The following is an 18,801-nucleotide window of genomic DNA, read 5'->3' as shown; positions in this document are numbered from 1 at the left end:
GATAGAAGAGAATTTTTAAATTTACTGAAGATCCTAACTCTCTACTTGTAATCAAACAATTCCTTCTGCTTAATATGTTTGCTTCCCCATATTCCTCACCTTCAAAAACCACAACTCAAAACTTCTCCATAAACTCTTCTGGATCTAGAGAATTCTCTGCTACTAGGCAATCATCACACATTTAAATTCACGCTGATTAATACACCGCTGTGTAAATGTTCTCTAGTAGAGTCATGCACTGTCTCCTGAATTAGATTTGAGGAAAGCAAGAAAAACATCAGCCCATTCTTTTTAAGTTTTTCACACAGCCCAGAGTAAGACCGCCCACAGTTAAAATATCTGACTCATCAGATCCAAATAATTCACATACCCCACAGGCAAAAAGCAGCATTTGCAGCTCAGGGGTTGGCCCAACTGAGATTTTCAGAAAATAATTTATCTAACTAGCCATGAAATAGTAGTAAGTATGGCCTAACTGCCTGTTTTCCAATCTCATTCTGAAATAAAATGTCACTGAGTTATCATGATAGCCTGCTTAGATCACCTGGAATTATGATTGAATATTTACATAAATTTGAGGTACTTCCACTAAAATTACATCATTAAACAGACGTTATAAATTACTGGAACAAAAGAATAATAAACGGAGGGTGGGGGGGATGAACTGGGAGATTGGGATTGACATGTATACACTGACGTGTATAAAACTGATGACTAATAAGGACCTGCTGTATAAAAAAATTAAATTAAATTTTAAAAAAAGAATAGACAAAGTCTCCATATGCCTTTAATTCACAGCATGCAATACTCTCATACCAAGAGTTTTTGTTTTACCAAGAGTATTTCTAATACAAAGGAATTTTAAACCTTCTCAACTCAACCATTAACAAACAATTTAAAAATATATGCAACCTGTACCCACAAAGATTCCTAATCATGTAGCCCACTACTGGAAAAAAGTCTCTATGTCCCTACATATTATTTTAAATATAAATGGCAAGAAAATATGGTCCTTCAAAGATATACTATATGAATACTGAGTTTCTAAGTAGAGGCTGACACGTAGGTCCTTTCAGTTTAGCCAAACATTGAGTTTTAGAGAGGAAAGTCACCACAGCAATTATCCAGGCCATGCTCATCATTTCACAGATGTGAAGATTACAGCCTAGAAGGTTGTCCCAAGGTCACAAAGCTAGAGATCCAGGACCTCAAAAACTGCAGCATAGTGCTCACTTCACTAATCTGCTTCCATTTGGATACATTCTAATCTCTCTCCAAATACAGATGTCACATTTATAGTAATATTTCCTTCTATTATTTTCCTTCACTAAAATAAATTTTAGAAGGATGGGTATTATAATCTCCTTTTTCAAATCTCCAGGGCTCTTTACTATTTTGTCAAAAATTAATGTCAACAACAACAACAAAATTAATGTCAACAGCTCTAAATCACATATTTCAACTTTAAGATGCAATCCACCAAACCCTCGTAAGTATTTATTTGCCATTCTAGTCTTACTTTCTACTCATACATCAGAAATGCTACTTATCACAGTTAACAGATTATTATTTTAAAAAATGTGAAAAAGCTACTGCGGGACCCTTAAGACTACTTAAGGGCTTTTTGTTTTCCCCTACACTAAACAGCTCCAAATAACCTGACTTCTAGGTTGTACCTGCTTTCCAGCACTTCACTGCTTCCTTCCATATTGAAGGTTTTGTCTACTGTCACTTCTCACTCACTTCTCACTGCTTGTGTCCAACTCTATTCCACTTCTACCATAGAGATTTAGAAAATACATATTCCCATTTCTGAGACTAGTACGTAAAGCAAAAGTAAATGTGTTCTTCGTGAGAGCCTGTAAGGAAGTCTATAAAACCAAACCCATACCTTTTAGTCTACCAATATTAGCTGCTTAAAAGCATTTTGTAATTAATTACCTCCTTGTTCTCATCTATTTTCTAAAAGGAGATAATACTAGGTACATGAGGTATTGATATAATTCATACCTGACCCCACAGTTTTATTTTCTTGTCTAGAGAACATCTACCTAGTATTCTTGAAATTCATTCTATACTACCTTCTGATCAGAGACTTCCTTAAAGCACCTTAAGCTTACATCAGTTTTCTAAAATTAATATTTTCTTTTTGATCTTTCTCCTATTACTTAGGAAACTGAATTAGTTATAACTTTATAGTAATTTCCGCCAAGACTTACAACCTCCTAAACATCTTTAGCTGCTACTGATCCTAACCAAAATTAGCACTGTCTCTAGATTACTATTACTATTAACATAATGATTCTCAGTAAGACTCAAAGGCATCAAACTATAATAAACTACTGCAAGGTACTTCAAAATCGATTCACGGTCTATCAACCTCAATTCCAAATAAAACTAAATTAAATTTCTAATATAAAGAGATTTTAAACTGTTTTTAAACAGTTGGGCCAATTATGAAAAGCTGAAGATTTTAAGTTTGCCTTGTAATGAGGAGTTTAAATTAGGGGAGAAATCTTTGGTATTTAGACAAAGCAGTCAGAAAATAAAGTTAAAAGATGATTAATATACCTACAATGGGTCACCTAACATCTAATTTAATGTTGTACTTGCTGTTATCTTAAAAAGAATGCATTAAGATAAAGAAAATGAGCAAAAGTAAGAAGGATTTCATCCCTTCACATAAAATGTCTCTATTTCATGCACAGAGATCAAATAAAATTCTGCATATAAGAGATATACACCAAGGAAAATGGTTAACAAAAAGCAAGAAAAACATTACAGTCCTCCCCCACTTAAGAGAACACTGACCATTATGTAGGTAACATCCCAGTATCACCCCTATGTTCCATTTAGTTTCACGTAAGTTTCCATCTCACCTACCTTTCTTCTCTGAGAGATGTTGAGGGCACCAAAGTCATTAAACAAGGATGAAGCAGGTGAAGTTAGAGGATCTGGAAGGTAAGTTATATAAGTTTCCACACAGACAACTCAGGAAACCTATAAATCTAATAAATGTTTAACTTGAATGCTTATAAAGTAGTAAAAAAAAAATCATATACCACAACAATAAACTCAGTGCCTCACACAGTGGGTGTTCAAATATTTTGTAATTGAATGAAACACAAACTGGAGACTACTTCATTCAGCCAATAGTCAGTACATATCTATTCAGAAGCTATACAAATTAGAATGCATCTATTTGCTGAGAACCAAAAGAAAAATAAAATAGAAAAAAAAGGTGATCTTAACCATGTTATTAGGAATGTGTTTATGAAGGAAGTCTTCCTGTAGTTTGTGTTCTTGAGACCAAACCATAAGAAAAATAAAAAAGGAGTAGGGGTGGCAGGGAGAGTAGTCAAACATACTCTGAGCGATAGGACTTGGATGTTAACACTTAGGCAAGACCTTAAAACCATCTACCCTACAGAATATTCCATATTTTTAAGTTTATCACCACATACTTGATATTCTTACTAAAAAGATAAGGTAAATTAAGTTCTTAAAGATGAAAATATTAAATGTTTCAAAACACAAACATGAAATCCAAAGATTTTATAGGTTCAAGGCTCTATTACTCTGCGGCCAGAAGTTACAAACCAAAGTACATCTCTAAATTGTTTCTCACTTAACAAATCAGAAGAGCTTCTGAAAAGGAATACATGGTATACATTGAAATATTTTTGTCTTCATTTCTGAGCTTTAGTTAATTCTATGTTTCTCATTAAATTATCTGTAAAATCCTAAAGAAAATAGAGTAAATGTTGTCATTTAAAGGAACCTTAAATCTCTTCATAATGCAGTACATATAAATTGCTGCTTAATTTCTCTGGTTTCTTCTGTATGGATTTTCACAGTCTAGTCCTTCATTAGAATTAACATTAATTTAATATAACTAATAATGCAAAGAGAAAGAAGTTAATAAAATAATAAGATACAAGATTTTTATGTAATTTATACATTCAAGACTAAAAATAGGTATTATTCATCCTTTACGCTACCTTTGATAGCATTTAAAAGTCAGCATATAAACTCTATGGGAATGCCAAAAATATTATAATGCTACACATTAGTTTCTAATAATTTTATTCAATATTAAAGTGTCGCTATATTTTCCTACAGCAAAAGAAGAAATTTCTAAGTAATGAGAGAGATTCGATACACACACATAAAATGTCTATCTCAGAAATAATCAACATGCAAATTCTTATTCTCATCGTTATAAATAACTGTTTATATTTTACCGATATAGAATATTAATATTGTTACATATTTTTAAAAAAACCATTCTTGAACATTTATTTTTAAAAATAGGATGCAGAAAGATACAAAAGAAACATTTATTTTTAAATTAGGATATGAAAAGGAAATTCTGTATCAAAAGGCTTAAAAATGTCCATAATCTTTGAAACAGTAATTCCATGTCTAAGAATGTTTCCAAAAGAAATAACTCAAAATATGAACAGATTCATACACATAAGTCCAATACTGGACTTTAAAAAAACAAAAGTAAGTAAATTATGAAAATAAACAAAGGATTCAATTTATAATGACCTAGAAACACTCATGTTATAATTTAAAAGTATATTTAATGCAATCTCAGGTATTATTATGTATATAAAGTGTTATGTATTATGTGTATATGTATGTATATACATATATCCAAACCTTAATACTAGTTATCTCTGAGTGTGAAGATAACAGATCATATTCTTCCTTACATCTATCTGTAATTTTCAAAATTTCTACAATGGACATATTGTTTTTAGAGTCAGAAATACATATATCTGTAAGAGAAAAAGGGACCAAGTCTTACCATGGCCTGCATATGGCTTGGCACTGTCATTTAGAAGGCTTGGGGAGCTGCTACTATTAGTCATTCTCTGAAACATAAAATATATATACATAATATCTTTGAGGAATACAGAATTAAGAATATTCAACCGATTAAGTTAAGACTGACCCTCTTTGCGTCTTCCCCTCCAATCCATCGTTCACATCAGTGACACTCTAATCCTCCTATAAATGCTGCTGCTTGGATTACAATCATCTATGCAGAAACTTCGAAATACTCTCTATAACACATCAAATGAAAAGTTTACTCAATAGCCAGGTATTTAAAACCAAAGTCACAGAACTATTTTGAATTGCACTTCCATAACTTTTTAGCCTGAGCAAGACACATAACTACTGTTTCCTTATCCATAAAATATAAACTCCAGTATCCATCCAAGAGGATGTGAATGACTGTAAGTCAATAAACACTCTCTAGTATTCTCTCCCAACGCATATTATCCTTCATACACCTCACAGATTCTATAAAATTAGGTTCTTCTCTGTTCTCTAAATACGTCCCCGCGCTTTCTTAACACACTCCACAGCCTCTACGGTCTCACGATCCTCAAAGGCTCTCATTCCACACTCAACAAAACACACAGAGGAGTGAAACCAGTCTCTTTCTATCCATCCTCTACATTCTCCAACTCCACCCTTGAAAGCTCACCCTGACTCCAAACCTACAAGAGACGGCTCACCTATATCCCACCTACCTCATCACCTCCTAAAATCCCACCTCCCACTCAACAAAAGTGAAAACAAATGAAAACTCCAGATGTCTCCATCCCCGGAATAAACTTCAGTGTTTAGTGCCATATAAATTCATACCAACAATACCTGCATCAAGGGATACTTTGTTTCTACAGGGCTTCCAAATCCATTAACTCCAATAAAGCTGGTGCTGAAATATGAATCTGTGAGGCTGGTATCAGTTAAAGCACCTCCATCTATTCCAGGAACTGAAAGAGAAGGAAAATTCAAGTATTTAAATTATTTAAAAGCACAAAACATTGATGTAGTTTCTCTGTTCCCAAATAAGTTTTAAAGTCTCAAATCTCTGTCACACTTGTTTCTATTTACCTGTTCATAAGAAAAGGCAGAACCAAATAAAACTGTCTCAACTCTAGAAACTTGTTAAACAATGCTCAAGTTGAAACTTTTTTTCCCACAGAGATAGCTATTTATTTTATATTAGTTACCTGAGAGCCACCAAGCACAACATGAAGAAACAAAGCACACTTGCATTTCTACTTTTCTCATCAAGTTTTTTTCTTTAACTTTGCAAGAGGACAGGAGAATATGAACCACTGCAATTTCTCCTGTGAATCTTCATATGCTAAACAGAGACAAGTTTCTCAGGACTGTTTCTCATAACACATCTTAAGAAACAGACCAGCAGTCTCATATTAACTCATAATTCAGTAAGCCAATTCTACGGTGGGAGCAATGGGACAGAGCCGAGGGATACAGACAAGCTTTCTGTCGATTTTATGGTGGAATAATACAGAATCATTGTAACTACTAAGACAACCCATCATATACCAACAAAGTGATGGACCATGTTTTAGATGCTATTTCCTGGTAAGTACAGTTCATCCTTGAACAACACAGGTTTGAACTGCATGGGTCCAATTATACACAGACTTTTTCTCAATAAATATATTGGAAAAATTTTTGGAGATTTGTGACAATTTGAAAAACTCAAAGATGGACCTCGTAGCCTATAAATATCAAAAAAAATGAAGAAATCGTACGTCATGAATGCATAAAATATATGTAAATGTGGATACCACTCTATCCTTACATAGGTATAAGGTGAGTGACATTTAATATAAAATTAATGTGTTAGTTTTCTTACTGTTTTATAACTTTGCTTTCAAAGAATTACATTACCGTACAGTATGCCTCTCTCTCTCCGAACTGGAGAAACTATTACAGGTGACATAACCTATCATCACAGGTTAAGTGTTTTTCTTTAAGTGTAACACTTCCAATACTGTATAATGAATATGACTATGAAAATTTTATAATGATTCATTTATTAGCGTATAGGCCAGGCTATTGTGAAGCAACCATGTCACTTACACTAAGCTACCATAAAGCAATCATACTGCTGCTTCTTCATTATCAGTGCAGGACACCTGTAAATAAATATGAATTTCTTTTTCACATTATCTTTTCATTTTTGATGTCTAGTGTTAGTAAAACATATGACACTTTGTATCGTATAAGGCAACAGTGATGTAGGTACAGACAGAAAGTGGTTCACCTTGTAAGCATACAATGTAAACTTACATCAATCAATACAGTACAGAACTGAAAATGTATTTTCTCTTCCTTATGATTTTTTAATAGCCTTTTCTTTTCTCTAGCTTACTTTATTGTAAGACTACAGTATATAATACATATAACATAGAAAATATGTTAATCGACTGTTTATGTTATTGGATAGGGCTTCCCAGTCAACAACAGGCTATTAGTAGTTAAGTTTGGGAGCAGCCTGAGGGACTGGAGTTCCATAGACCATGCTTTTTAAAAAAAAAAAAAAAAAGCCCAGCTGAAACTACTAAGTGGTTCTCCTCTGCCAACTAGGACATCAGAGACAAGATGCTGGCAGTGCTCATCCCAAGGGATGAAATCCAAACTTCCTAGTCTGACATTAAAAAGCCCTCAACAATCTGTTCTCAACCTATCATTCTAGTATTTCCTGAAAGTGCTGGGTTGGAGACTCAATTCTGCCACTTACTAGCCACAATGTCTTAGGCAAAACGGTTATAAAGTAGAGATGATACCATGACTTGTAAAATGAGCCTCATACCATCTACCCTGCAAACTTCCACAAAAAGTTATGAAAAACAATGAAACAGTATCTTAAAAGTTCTTGTAAAAATCCTGATGGTTGCACAGCTCTATAAATTTACTAAAAGTAATTGAATTGTACATTTACAATGGGTGAATTTTATAGCATGTAAATTATATTTCGACAAAGCTCCTTTTTAAAATCGGTGGAGAAAAATGGGATTACTCAATAAATGGACTTAAGACAACTGTGTATCCATCATGGAGAAAACTGAGTACCTTACACAGATATTTCCAAAAGATCAAAGATTATAATGTCAAAGTATACACCTACTATAAAAAGGTCTTACAATAATCCTAACATTATTGAATTCTCTCCTCCAGTAAAAATGATAAACTCACTATATTTTGAAGGTCCACACTTCATCAATTCTAACACACACACACACACACACACACACACACACACCCACCCCAACTCTGTGTTCTTCAAGACCCAGGTATAATGGAAAAAAACCAAAATACTTGGAAGTTAGTCATTCAGTTCTAATCCAACTCTTGCCATTCACTAGCTGAATGACCTTGAGCAAAACCCTCTAAATTTCATTTCTTCATCTGCAAGAGAAGGCAATCCCAGCTCACTCACAGGGTTGTGAAAGGGACTCAAGTGAAGTAACCTATGCAGAATGCCTAGCACCCTATCTCATAGGTAACCATAAATGTTATTTTCCTCTTCTCTTATCTCTAGAATGTATACCCCAATTATTCCAAGTTGTGTTTAACACACAACTCTATCTCTTAAGATACTGTTTTTATCATTCATGTGACAAAATTTTTTTCCTTTGATCTCTTATTGCTGTCTTCAACTACTTAAACATTTAAATTCTTACCTGTTTCTGAACTATCTACCCATCTAAATTATCTGGAAACTGAGATTTGGGACTACTCCTGATATTTGTCTGGTATGCCCTATTCTACTAGCACATTTACATAAACACTTATTTACAATTAAGCCCTTTTTTAAAGTAGGTATTTTTAAAAGTTGATAAAAGATACAATAGACTTTCACAACCAACTTCTATAAAACACCCCATGCAAATGATATTATTGCCTCCGTTTTTCTGATGAGGCAATGAGACTCAAAGACACTAGATTGACAGCACAGTGGATGCAGGCCCAAGAAACAGGGGCTCCTCGACCACTCAGCAGACACTCGCACCAGCCTTTTCTGTACTGCACTGTGGAATGAGCACGAACTTTTAGCAAATACAACTGCCCATAAGGTCTGTCTCAGCCAGTTGCCAACTACTGATCTTTGACAGCAATATTTAACCTAAGTCTTTTTTTTTCCTCCTCTGTAAAACAGAAATGATAACACCTACTTTCCAGTGTTTTATGAGAATAAAAGGCCTGGAAGTTTGTACCTCTTGACTATCTTCACTTACCCCCCTGGACCCCTGCATCTAGCAACCACCAATCTGTTCTCCACTGTATCTGTGAGTTTGGGGTTTTTGTTTTTGTTTTTAATTTATTTATTTTTTTATTTTTGGCTGCATTGGGTCTTTGTTGCTGCGCATGGGCTTTCTCTAGTTGTGGTGAGCAGGGGCTACTCTTTGTTGCGGTGTGCGGGCTTCTCATTGCAGGGGCTTCTCTTGTTGCGGAGCACAGGCTCTAGGCGCGCGGGCTTCAGTAGTTGTGGCACATGGGCTCAGTGGTTGTGGCTCGCAGGCTCTAGAGTGCAGGCTCAGTTGTGGCACACGGGCTTAGCTGCTCCATGGCATGTGGGATCTTCCTGGACCAGGGCTCTAACCCGTGTCCCCTGCATTGGCAGGCAGATTCTTAACCACTGCGCCACCAGGGAAGCCCCAAGTTTGGGGGTTTTTTAAGATTCCATATGTAAGTGAGATCATACTGTACTTGCCTCTAGATAGTTTTTTTTTTAATGTAACAAGTTTAAACCAGATTACTGAAGATTCTGTACACTCCTTAACATATGTGTACATTATATTTTGTGTTAATTTATGTATTGGTATACATAATACATTAAGATATAACAGCTTAGGGCCATCATTTGTAATAGTAAAAGACCGTAAACAATCTAAACAGCCACTAAAAAGAGTAAGGTGTATTTTTATGTGTGGATGTGGAAGAAACTAGAAGATATGCAGTTTGCTGAAAAAATTCAAAGTGCATTAGGCTCCCGTGTGTGCACACGTGTATATGTGTGTCGGCATGTGCTACAGATAGGTTAATGTAAACATGAGTCATAGTACAGACAAAGAATATTTCTGAATAGATACATAATAACTTGGAAAGAGTGACTGTCTTTTGGAGAGGGATCAGGGAATTAAGGAAGAAGGGAGACTGTTTTTCACTGTGTACCCTTTTGTGCTATTTAAGTTTTTAACCTGTGCATGCAGTACGTTTTTAATTCCAAAAGCAAGATACTGTTCCCAGTTTTCTAAAGCTGGAACTTTTAATAGTAAAAATATAATTAAAAACTAGTTTTAGAAAAATAGGTACAACATCTTTAGTTTTTTAAAGAAAAAGCAAGGTACCCATAAAGACATCAAAAAAGGAAGAGGTTTTATCGGAAGAGGACTATTACCCCCCATGCCAATTAACTCAGCCAAGATAAATGAGCATGTCCTCCCCTAAACTGAAGTTAAGCTGCTGCGAGGTCAGTGATTTTAAAAGCTGTTGGGAAGGGAACAAGATGAATTCTAAAGTTTGAACATAAAATAATTCGTTTTCTAGAACATAAACATTTAGAAAAACACAGAAACATTTTAGAGCTGAAGAAATTTTAGACATCATGTACTCCATACCCCTTTCTCCTATTTACAGATAAGGAAATATATTTCCACATGGACTAAGCTGCTAGCCTAAGATCAAAGTTACTTTGTAAGAGAGTATTAAAATCAAAATCTCAGGACCCCCAGTCCAGAAATAATTCATATATACTGAAAGGAGACACAAATATTTTATGTATTGATTTGTTAACAATTATATGATAACAGTACATAAAACAAATATTTTATCACATTCCTTTGTATAGTTTCAGCTCATAAACTACCTTATAAACAGAATATAAAGTTAATATGGAAAAACAAATGTAAGAAATACTGCTCTAAAACTTGAGTGTGTGTATGCGTGCCCATGTTACGGACCTGACCTGTTTCCCCCCCAAAATTCACATATTGAAGCCCTAACCCCCAATGTGAGTGTATTTGGAGACAGGCCCCTTAGCAGTAATCAAGGTCACAGACACAAGACTATTCATATTCATGATGATTAACCCTGGGCAATAAGATGAGATTGGCTTACTTTGACTTTATACACTGCTGTTCCAATGAAAATTTTTACAGAAAAGTTTATAGCTTTTATTAACTTAAAAACTAAATTAAATTCAACCTTAAAATAGATTTAAAAACTATTTCTAGGTGCTGTAAATGTTCATACCTTTGTACACAAAAGCACATATGCCTATAGAAAAGCAAACAAACAGACCAAAAAAAGCCATTCCAAAATAAAGATAGATATAAATCTGCCAAGTTAAAAAGAAAAGAGAAAAATTCAGCAAGAAAAACTCTCAATATACACAACTTGGCTGAATCTTGAGGGAATTATTCTGAGTCAAAAAAAAAAGCCTAATCCCAGAAGATCACATGCTATATAATTCCATTTATAGAACATTCTTTTTTTTTTTTTGGCCATGCCACAGCTTGAGGGAATCTTAGTTCCGGGACCAGGGACTGAATTCAGGCCACGGCAGTGAAGCACGGAGTCCTAACCACCACACCACCAGGCAATTCCCTATAGCGTTCTTTTTTTTTTTAATTTTATTTACTTTTTATACAGGTCCTTATTACTCATCCATTTTATACACATCAGTGTATACATGTCAATCCCAATCTCCCAGTTCATCCCACCCCCACCCCGCCCTATAGAACATTCTTGAAATGACAAAATTACAGAAATGGAGAGCAAATTAGTGGTTGCCAGGGAGTGGTAGGGAGAGTTACAAAAGGGCCACTTGAGGGTGACAGAGCTGTTCTATGTCTTGACTGTGTTGGCAGGCACAAAACATACACACAATAACACTCCACAGAACTAAATATACACACGTGTGCACACACAAGTACAAATAAGACTCAGAAAATCTGAATAAGGTAAGTGGATTGTATCAATCAATGTGGTTGTGACACTGTACTACAGCTATAAAAGGTATTGCCACTGGGGGAAACAGTGATGGGACAAAAAGCTCTTTCTGTATTATTTCTTACAACTGCATGTGACTCTACAATTATCTCAAAATAGAAAGTTAATTTAAAAACAGAAAAATCCTATAGAAGAGCGAAAATAGGAAGATATTGTTTTGTTTTGGCAATCACATATCTTCTTTAGAGTCATTTCAAATGCACTTCCATGCAAAGCAGTCTTTTACTTGTTAACTGACTCTTACCTAGACTTAACTTTAGGACAACCCTTGTTGAGTACTCCTCATAAAGCTCTAAGCCCTCCTCATAAAACTTCTCAAGATCTGACTTTATCTTATACACGTGTCTGTACTCCCCACTAGAATGTAGCCTCCATTAGGGCAGACTTTTGTTTCATTCAATGTTGTATTCCTATCACCCAGATCAAAACCTGCCACTTTGCAAGCACAACATTAAAGGAGTGAACTGAATGGTAGTCTTTGTTGTCTACTTTGTGTATTGTCAAATAAAAATGTTCAAATCTATACCAGCTATCCTAATGGCAAATTCCCAGTACTCACTTTTCTGTTAGCTGATTCGGGTTTGTGGGATGAAAAGTATAATCCTGGCTTAAACAAAAACAGTTTCGCCATACACGTAATCATACACTCCAAAGTTTGTATATGAACTTCAAGTTACCCCCTGCTTTCTTTCATTTGGACAGACAACCGCAGTTCAATAATCTGTAGCTATTTTACTGGTCTTGAAAATATACTCTCAAAAATTGGGAGAGAAGGAAATGTACAGGCTAATTGTAGACTTACTACTAGTAATACTCAATAACAGCAGCAACAAAGCCTGAAACCTCACTATGTGCCAAGCAATGCACTGACAGTGTCACGTGCGACCCTATCACAACTCTTAAGTAGGTATTATTACTACCTCCATTTTTTTAAATGAGAAAAACTGAGGCTTAAAGGTTAAAAAATTGCCCAAGATCACAATGCTAGTAGATAAGAGAGCCAGGCCCATCTTAGATGTGCCTTATGCCAAAGGCTTCATTACTAACTAAATTAGTAGAACCGAAAATAAGTCTACTGTGGTAAAATAAACAAATCTATTGGGTTTCAAATTATAAGTAATGTGCATGAAATACAAATATTGGTATAACAGTTTAGCTGCTAAAAACTGAGCACCTTGAAAAGTCTAGCTGTTTGAAAATATTAGAATTACATCTTTAAAATATCAAGAATCAATAATTCAGCTGAACTCAAATCAAACCACATTTAAGCCTTCAAAGATCCCAGGTCCAAAAGAAACAAGAAATGTCAAAAACTTAAAGTAAATGCTTTTTTAAAAAAATAAACTGTTATTTCCCAAACAATCCTGAATGCCAGAACATGTTTACTACCACGCTGCCACATCAACAGAAGAGCTTGAAATGAGAAAATGTACTACTCTGTATAGATAAAAAGTAAGCAACAAAAGAAAATATAGTTCCTTTACAAGATTGAAACACCACAAGATTGAAACGCCATACAGAGAAGAAAAAGCCTTTCTGCTTCAGTTTTCCAATGCTTGCAAAATAAGGATAAAATTTTCTTCTTGCATGTACCTCTAAAGTTTTAACAGAATGTGAAACACTAACAAAACAATTCTGCAAATGTGAAGTACTAAAGCAAGGGTCAAAAACTCAAATGCCAAGAGGAGCCAGGCATAGAAAAGTCACCCAGTCAGTAATAAGGCAAAATGGAGAGTCTTGCCCCACCAAAGACCTAATTCCAATATACAAAAGAGCCGCCCTTCAAAGGAAGCCAGAAATCTGTATTTCAATGTTAAACCTTCTGATTTTTTAAATGTTGTCAACTAATTCAATTACAATCCACACACATGCAAATTAAAAACATAAGATTTGCCACCAAAATGCCTAAAAGTATAAGATGGAACACCAAGTGTTGGGGAGAATGTGAAGCAACTGGAACTCTCCTACTCTTGTAGAGGGAATGTAAATGTGGTACAATCCCTTAAGAAAACCGAAGTCATCTACTTAAAGCTGAACATCTGCATGCCCTATTACAAGCCTGCAATTCCACTCCCACGTAACTCAACATAAATTCGTAGACTTGAACCAAAACACATGTTCAAGGGTGTTCAAAACCGTGCTCTTAATTGACAAAAACTGGCAACATTCCATTGCCCACTAACAGTAAAATGAGAAAATAAAATGTGGTATATTCATACAATTTAACACTACACAAGAATGAGACTAAGAGGCTGTTCCTATATAACATGAATGGATCTTATAAATACGCTGAAAGAAATAAGCCCACAAAAAGAGTACATACTACCTGATGCCATTCCTATAAAGCTCAAAAAAGCATGAAAAATGAATCTACAATGTTATAAGGTAGTGCCTGAAACCAGTAGTTACCTCTGGGAAAGGGGAGTGACTGGCAAAGGGCAAGAAGAGCAAAACTTCTGGAAGGTACTCATTATGTTCTATTTCTTGATCTGAGTACTGTTATACGCTATGTGTTCATCTTGTGAAAATTCCAAAACTTATGATTTGTATACTCTTCCCTAGGTATGCAGACCTCAATTTAAAAGAACTTTTAAAACACACACACACACACACACACACACACACACACACAGAGAAGATACCCAAGGAGCCCAAAGTATTTCTGCAGGCAGACCCAGCTTATCAGAGCAGATCTGTCTGGCCTCTCAGCTAAAGAAATACCCTACATTCTTACATTTAAAGAACAGCAAAGAAAACAATAAAAGCAAAATAAATTGTGTCAGTGACTCTACATAATCAGGTCAGTAACTAACAAAATATAAATTTCTCCTTATAGCAACACCTCTTAGAGTGTGTTGCCCAGTTTAACTGCCTCATACACTTAATTAACAAGTGTCTCAAAAGATACAGTATAAGAACACAGTAAAATGTAGAGAGTAGACTAAAAATTAAACAATAAAGTGTACAAATTCAAAGTAGCCATTAAATCACCGACACAATCCTCTTCCCTGATTCCTGAACAACTTGACTTGCCACTCATTGATAAGAGGCAATTTTATCTCATCCAAAATGAGTCACAATCTGTACCACTGAGAGTTACCAAGAAGCCTACAGCAGAAAAGAAGAGCCTTAGGCTTCACCCAGTTAAGTTAAAGCAAGCCCTACAGAATCCAACTACATAATGCAGCTACTTAATCAAATAACTGTTGAATGACTAAACGTTAATTTTAAAATGCCTTCTTAGCACTAACTGTGTCCTCTCAAGACCCTATATCCCAATTCCTTTCTGTTCCTGAGATACGAAATGATTCCCACCTTTGAGTCCCTGCTAGTGTTTCTCCTCCACCTTCCTGATTCCACCTGTTTACAGCCTGTCCTATCTTTCATGTCCCAAATCTACTACCTCTGTTTATCGGAAGATCCTAGAAATATCACATATTAAATCAAATACCTGCATTTTTGAAAGTGTCTCTTCCTGTAGGTAACAAATACTGTTCAGTTTCATTGCTTACTAATCAAACATAATTCGAATTAATTTGAGCCGTAACTCAAGACATACAGCAAGTTTACCTTGAAAATGCAAAGCTGCTACTCCAAAGTGATAAAATTCCACCAATCAAGTAACCATTTTGACAAAACATTTTAAGTTACAAATTAATCTTCTTAGCATATCACCCTCACCAAATATATCTGCACTAAAGTAAAGCCTATCGCAGCAAAAGAAACAATCTTTAACACACACACGTATCTCTGGGAAGACACTTACAGTCCTCATAGAACAAGTAACTGCTAAAGCATCAAGGCAAGTACATAGTCCGTTTACAGTTTAATAAAAAAAAAAAAGAAAATACAACAATGTTCTGACATTCAAGTTAAGTAGCCTATCAAATGATTTTCAGATCTGAAATCAGTTTAGAATTCCCAAGAAAGTAGGACTTTCACATTTGGTTTAGAAATGCTCAACAAACTCAAAAACAAAAAAGGAAAATCTGGCACCTCTACTTTTTCCTTAAGGGCAACATTCTGTAAAACAGATTACACTCACACTTATTAGAACTTCAAACTCCACTCACTAACGGCTCAAAAGTTGCAAGGCAACAGATAATGACAGAAAGTAAAAACAATGCAAACAGTCCTAAGATATCCGCATCCAAGTGCTCAGTCGCACACAAAGGTGCGCTGCACATGACACGCTTTCAAGGCTCCACGCTAAGGGTTCGCTTGGTACAAAGCAGTAGAAGACGAGATCCCTAGTGACACCCTGCAAACTTCTGCCAGCTTTCAGTAAAACCATGCCGAAATGCAAGTCCTGTGAAATCCCTACTCGCAACTCCCGACTCAACCTCAGCACACGATAAACGCGGCTGTCCGTTCGCTCTTCATCCTTAGAAAGCATTTCCTGCCTGGAAAACCTTTCTCCCAGAAGCCTTGCACAAACTTTTTCCGCTCGTTCAACCCACCGCACGAAGCCTCAGAGCCCGCCCTCCCATCCCGCCCCCGACCCACACACACCCACCCGGCGACCTCAACCCTCGGCCGACTCCACTCCACACGGGCACGCAGAACACGTGTGCCCACAAACCCAGCCCCTTTCCACACCCCCCGGAAACGACACCCCCTTTCCCGCACACCGCACGCCACAACCCATCCCCCTTCCTCCCCGCCCCCACTCCACCACCCCAGTCCACCACCCACGTTCCCAAGAAGCCAGCCTCCCCTTGCTCCCGGGCTCGCCGAAGGCTGTGGGGAGGGGAAGCAGGAAGACGGAAGGAGGGCTCGGGCCTGGCCTAGGCCTCTCAGAGCGCCGAGGGAGGCGAAGGGGGGGACCCGCGGGCCGGGCTCGGTCGCAGGGCCTCGTCCGGCCCCGGGCCTTCCCTCCGCCGCCGTCCCGAGGCCGAGGCCGCCCTCCTAGCCCGGACCACACTCACTTGCCAGCCGCGGTCCGTCGAGGACGCCGCTGCCGCCTCCTCCACCGGCCGCGGCTCCTGCCACCGGGCCCCCAAGGTCCGGCTTTTTGGGCCCCGGGGGCGGCCCGGCTCCCCCGCCCGGGACCGCTCCGGGCGGAAAGCCGGCCACGGGCGCGCCCGCCAGAGCCAGGGGGACGCTGTTGCTATGGAGGCCGAGGCCCGGGGCAGCTCCGGCGGCTGGGTCCTCATGCAGGAACTGACACTCCTCCCCGTAGAAGCAAGTCTTATCCTTGGCGTAGTAGCGGCAGTACTTCAGCTTCACTCCCGCCGCCGCCCCGCCGGGGACACCCCCGACCCCAGGCGGGGCCACCACCGCCACTGCCGCCGCCAGCGAGGAGGAGGAAGAGGAGGCGGCGGCCGAGGGGGGCGGGAGGCCGCCGCCACTGTTCATGGCAACGCTGCAGCCTCGTCTTCCGCTGCCGCCCGAGGAGCCGCCGCCGCCACCATAGACCGGGGAGGGAAAGAAGACGCTGCCGGTGCCGGAGAAATGCCTGGGCGGGTGGGTCTGTCCCGCTGCGGGAGCCGGAGCCGCCCGGGGAGGGGGGGGGAGGGGAGGGAGGAGGGGGTAGGAAGGAGGGGAGGGGAGGGGGAGAGTTGGGATTCTCTCTCACTCACTCTCTCGTTCTCTTTTCTTAAAGGGGCCGCGCGGGACGACGGGGTGGGCGCGCGGGCTCGGACGGGGACTTCGAGGACGCGGGCTCGGGGAGGGGGAGCGGCGGCGGCGAACGGGCGGGGAGGGCGGAGGGGCCGGTTTATTTTTAAATTCTGCCTCCACTCGCTCTCTCGCGCTCTGGTTCCTCCGAGTTGTTTATTCCATTTTCCTCTTCCTGAGACGGCCGTCGCCGGTGCGCCTGCGCGTCGAGGCGCAGGGGCTTGTGGGTAGCGGGAGCGCGAGGGCTATCCTGGCCTGGCGTCGGGCCCCCTGGGCATCCGCGAGCCGGCGGCGGTTGGACGGGCGGACCGCGGCGGCGATCCCCGACGCCGAGCCGGCTCGGGAAGTTCTCACGAGGCGAATGCCTTCCCTTTTTCGTATGTCCTCTTGTTTATAAAGCCAGGCGTCATTTTTTAATTGAAACGACGAAATTTACAGAATGTGATTGTCATTTTGAGGGGCCGCACCTGGGGCCGGAGCCCAAGCCCTTGCCCTGCTGGGAGAATAGCTCTGTCTGTTCGCCACGCTTCCGCACCCTCGCTTTTTCCCCTCCCTCCTCTTTTTCCTTTCCGCTGTGGGTGATGAGAACTACGGGACTGATTGCCTAAAAACTCCTGGGCCTTTTATTCCAAAAATCGAATCTGAGAAGGTTGATTTGGGCAAACCCCCAGCTGAGTGCAGCACCTGTTTTCTCTATTTATATTACTGAAAGCCTTCAGTAAAATATTATGAACAATGAGATGCCACCTGGGGACACCGCTGCCTAGGCAGCACCAGAAGGTTTCCCTTAAAATCGCGCTGGGTTTCTTTTCTCCAATCGGCCTAGTCTTGACTCGAAATTCATTTTTAAAAGAGTTTTTTTCCCTCACCGATCGCTGATGTTATGCTCCGCTGTATTTATTTAAAAAAAAAAAGTCTTAAGGAATTTTAAGGAGTTGCTATGAAGGGAAAATAACTTTAACGTTTTAGTTTTTCTCCTCTGCGAAAGGTCTTCTCAAAAGGCAATTGGAAGGGGGGGGGGGTGTTCGTTGGCAGAATTTGAGGAACTGTGGCAAACAGAAGAGGTCACAGAAGAACGGATAGAAGCAAGTGTACTACACTGCAGAAAGGGGGAAAGTGGATTCCATAGACCACAAACTGGTAAGCCTGGTGACGTTCCTTTGCTAAATTCGAAGTAGTAATAACATTGTATTGTGTCTTTCTGTTTAAAAATATTTCCACATGTATATTTACTCAACAAATGTTTATTAATGCCCATCACGTGTACCAGGAACTGAGCTCAGAGCTGGGGAAGCAAAAGAAAACAAAATGCAGTCTTGTCTGAGT

At 38.7% G+C, this 18,801-nt stretch overlaps 1 protein-coding gene across 7 annotated transcripts in view; it reads right to left on the bottom strand.

Annotated features, from left to right (window-relative positions):
- The window catches only part of PAN3 (poly(A) specific ribonuclease subunit PAN3), a 115,155-nt gene extending 97,914 nt beyond the window's left edge, over positions 1 to 17,241 (bottom strand). For 6 of the 7 annotated variants that reach the window (XR_013824764.1, XM_079902564.1, XM_079902565.1 and 3 more), the window contains exons 1-4: positions 16,785 to 17,241; positions 5,674 to 5,795; positions 4,817 to 4,883; positions 2,884 to 2,954 (exon numbers count right to left, since the gene is read on the bottom strand). Coding sequence is in view for 6 of the 7 variants with exons in the window: in XM_079902564.1 (XP_079758690.1) it covers positions 2,884 to 2,954; positions 4,817 to 4,883; positions 5,674 to 5,795; positions 16,785 to 17,214 (690 nt within the window). In the remaining variant the exon portion in view is untranslated. Of the gene's footprint in view, positions 1 to 2,883; positions 2,955 to 4,816; positions 4,884 to 5,673; positions 5,796 to 6,921; positions 6,944 to 16,784 lie in introns of those variants that run through there. The other variant, XM_079902568.1, reaches the window with a different exon arrangement.
- Positions 17,242 to 18,801: the final 1,560 nt, after the last annotated feature.

This window comes from Stenella coeruleoalba, assembly GCF_951394435.1.
Source record: "Stenella coeruleoalba genome assembly, chromosome: 18".
Lineage (NCBI taxonomy): Eukaryota > Metazoa > Chordata > Mammalia > Artiodactyla > Delphinidae > Stenella > Stenella coeruleoalba.
This window is presented reverse-complemented; position numbering and strand designations above follow the sequence as displayed.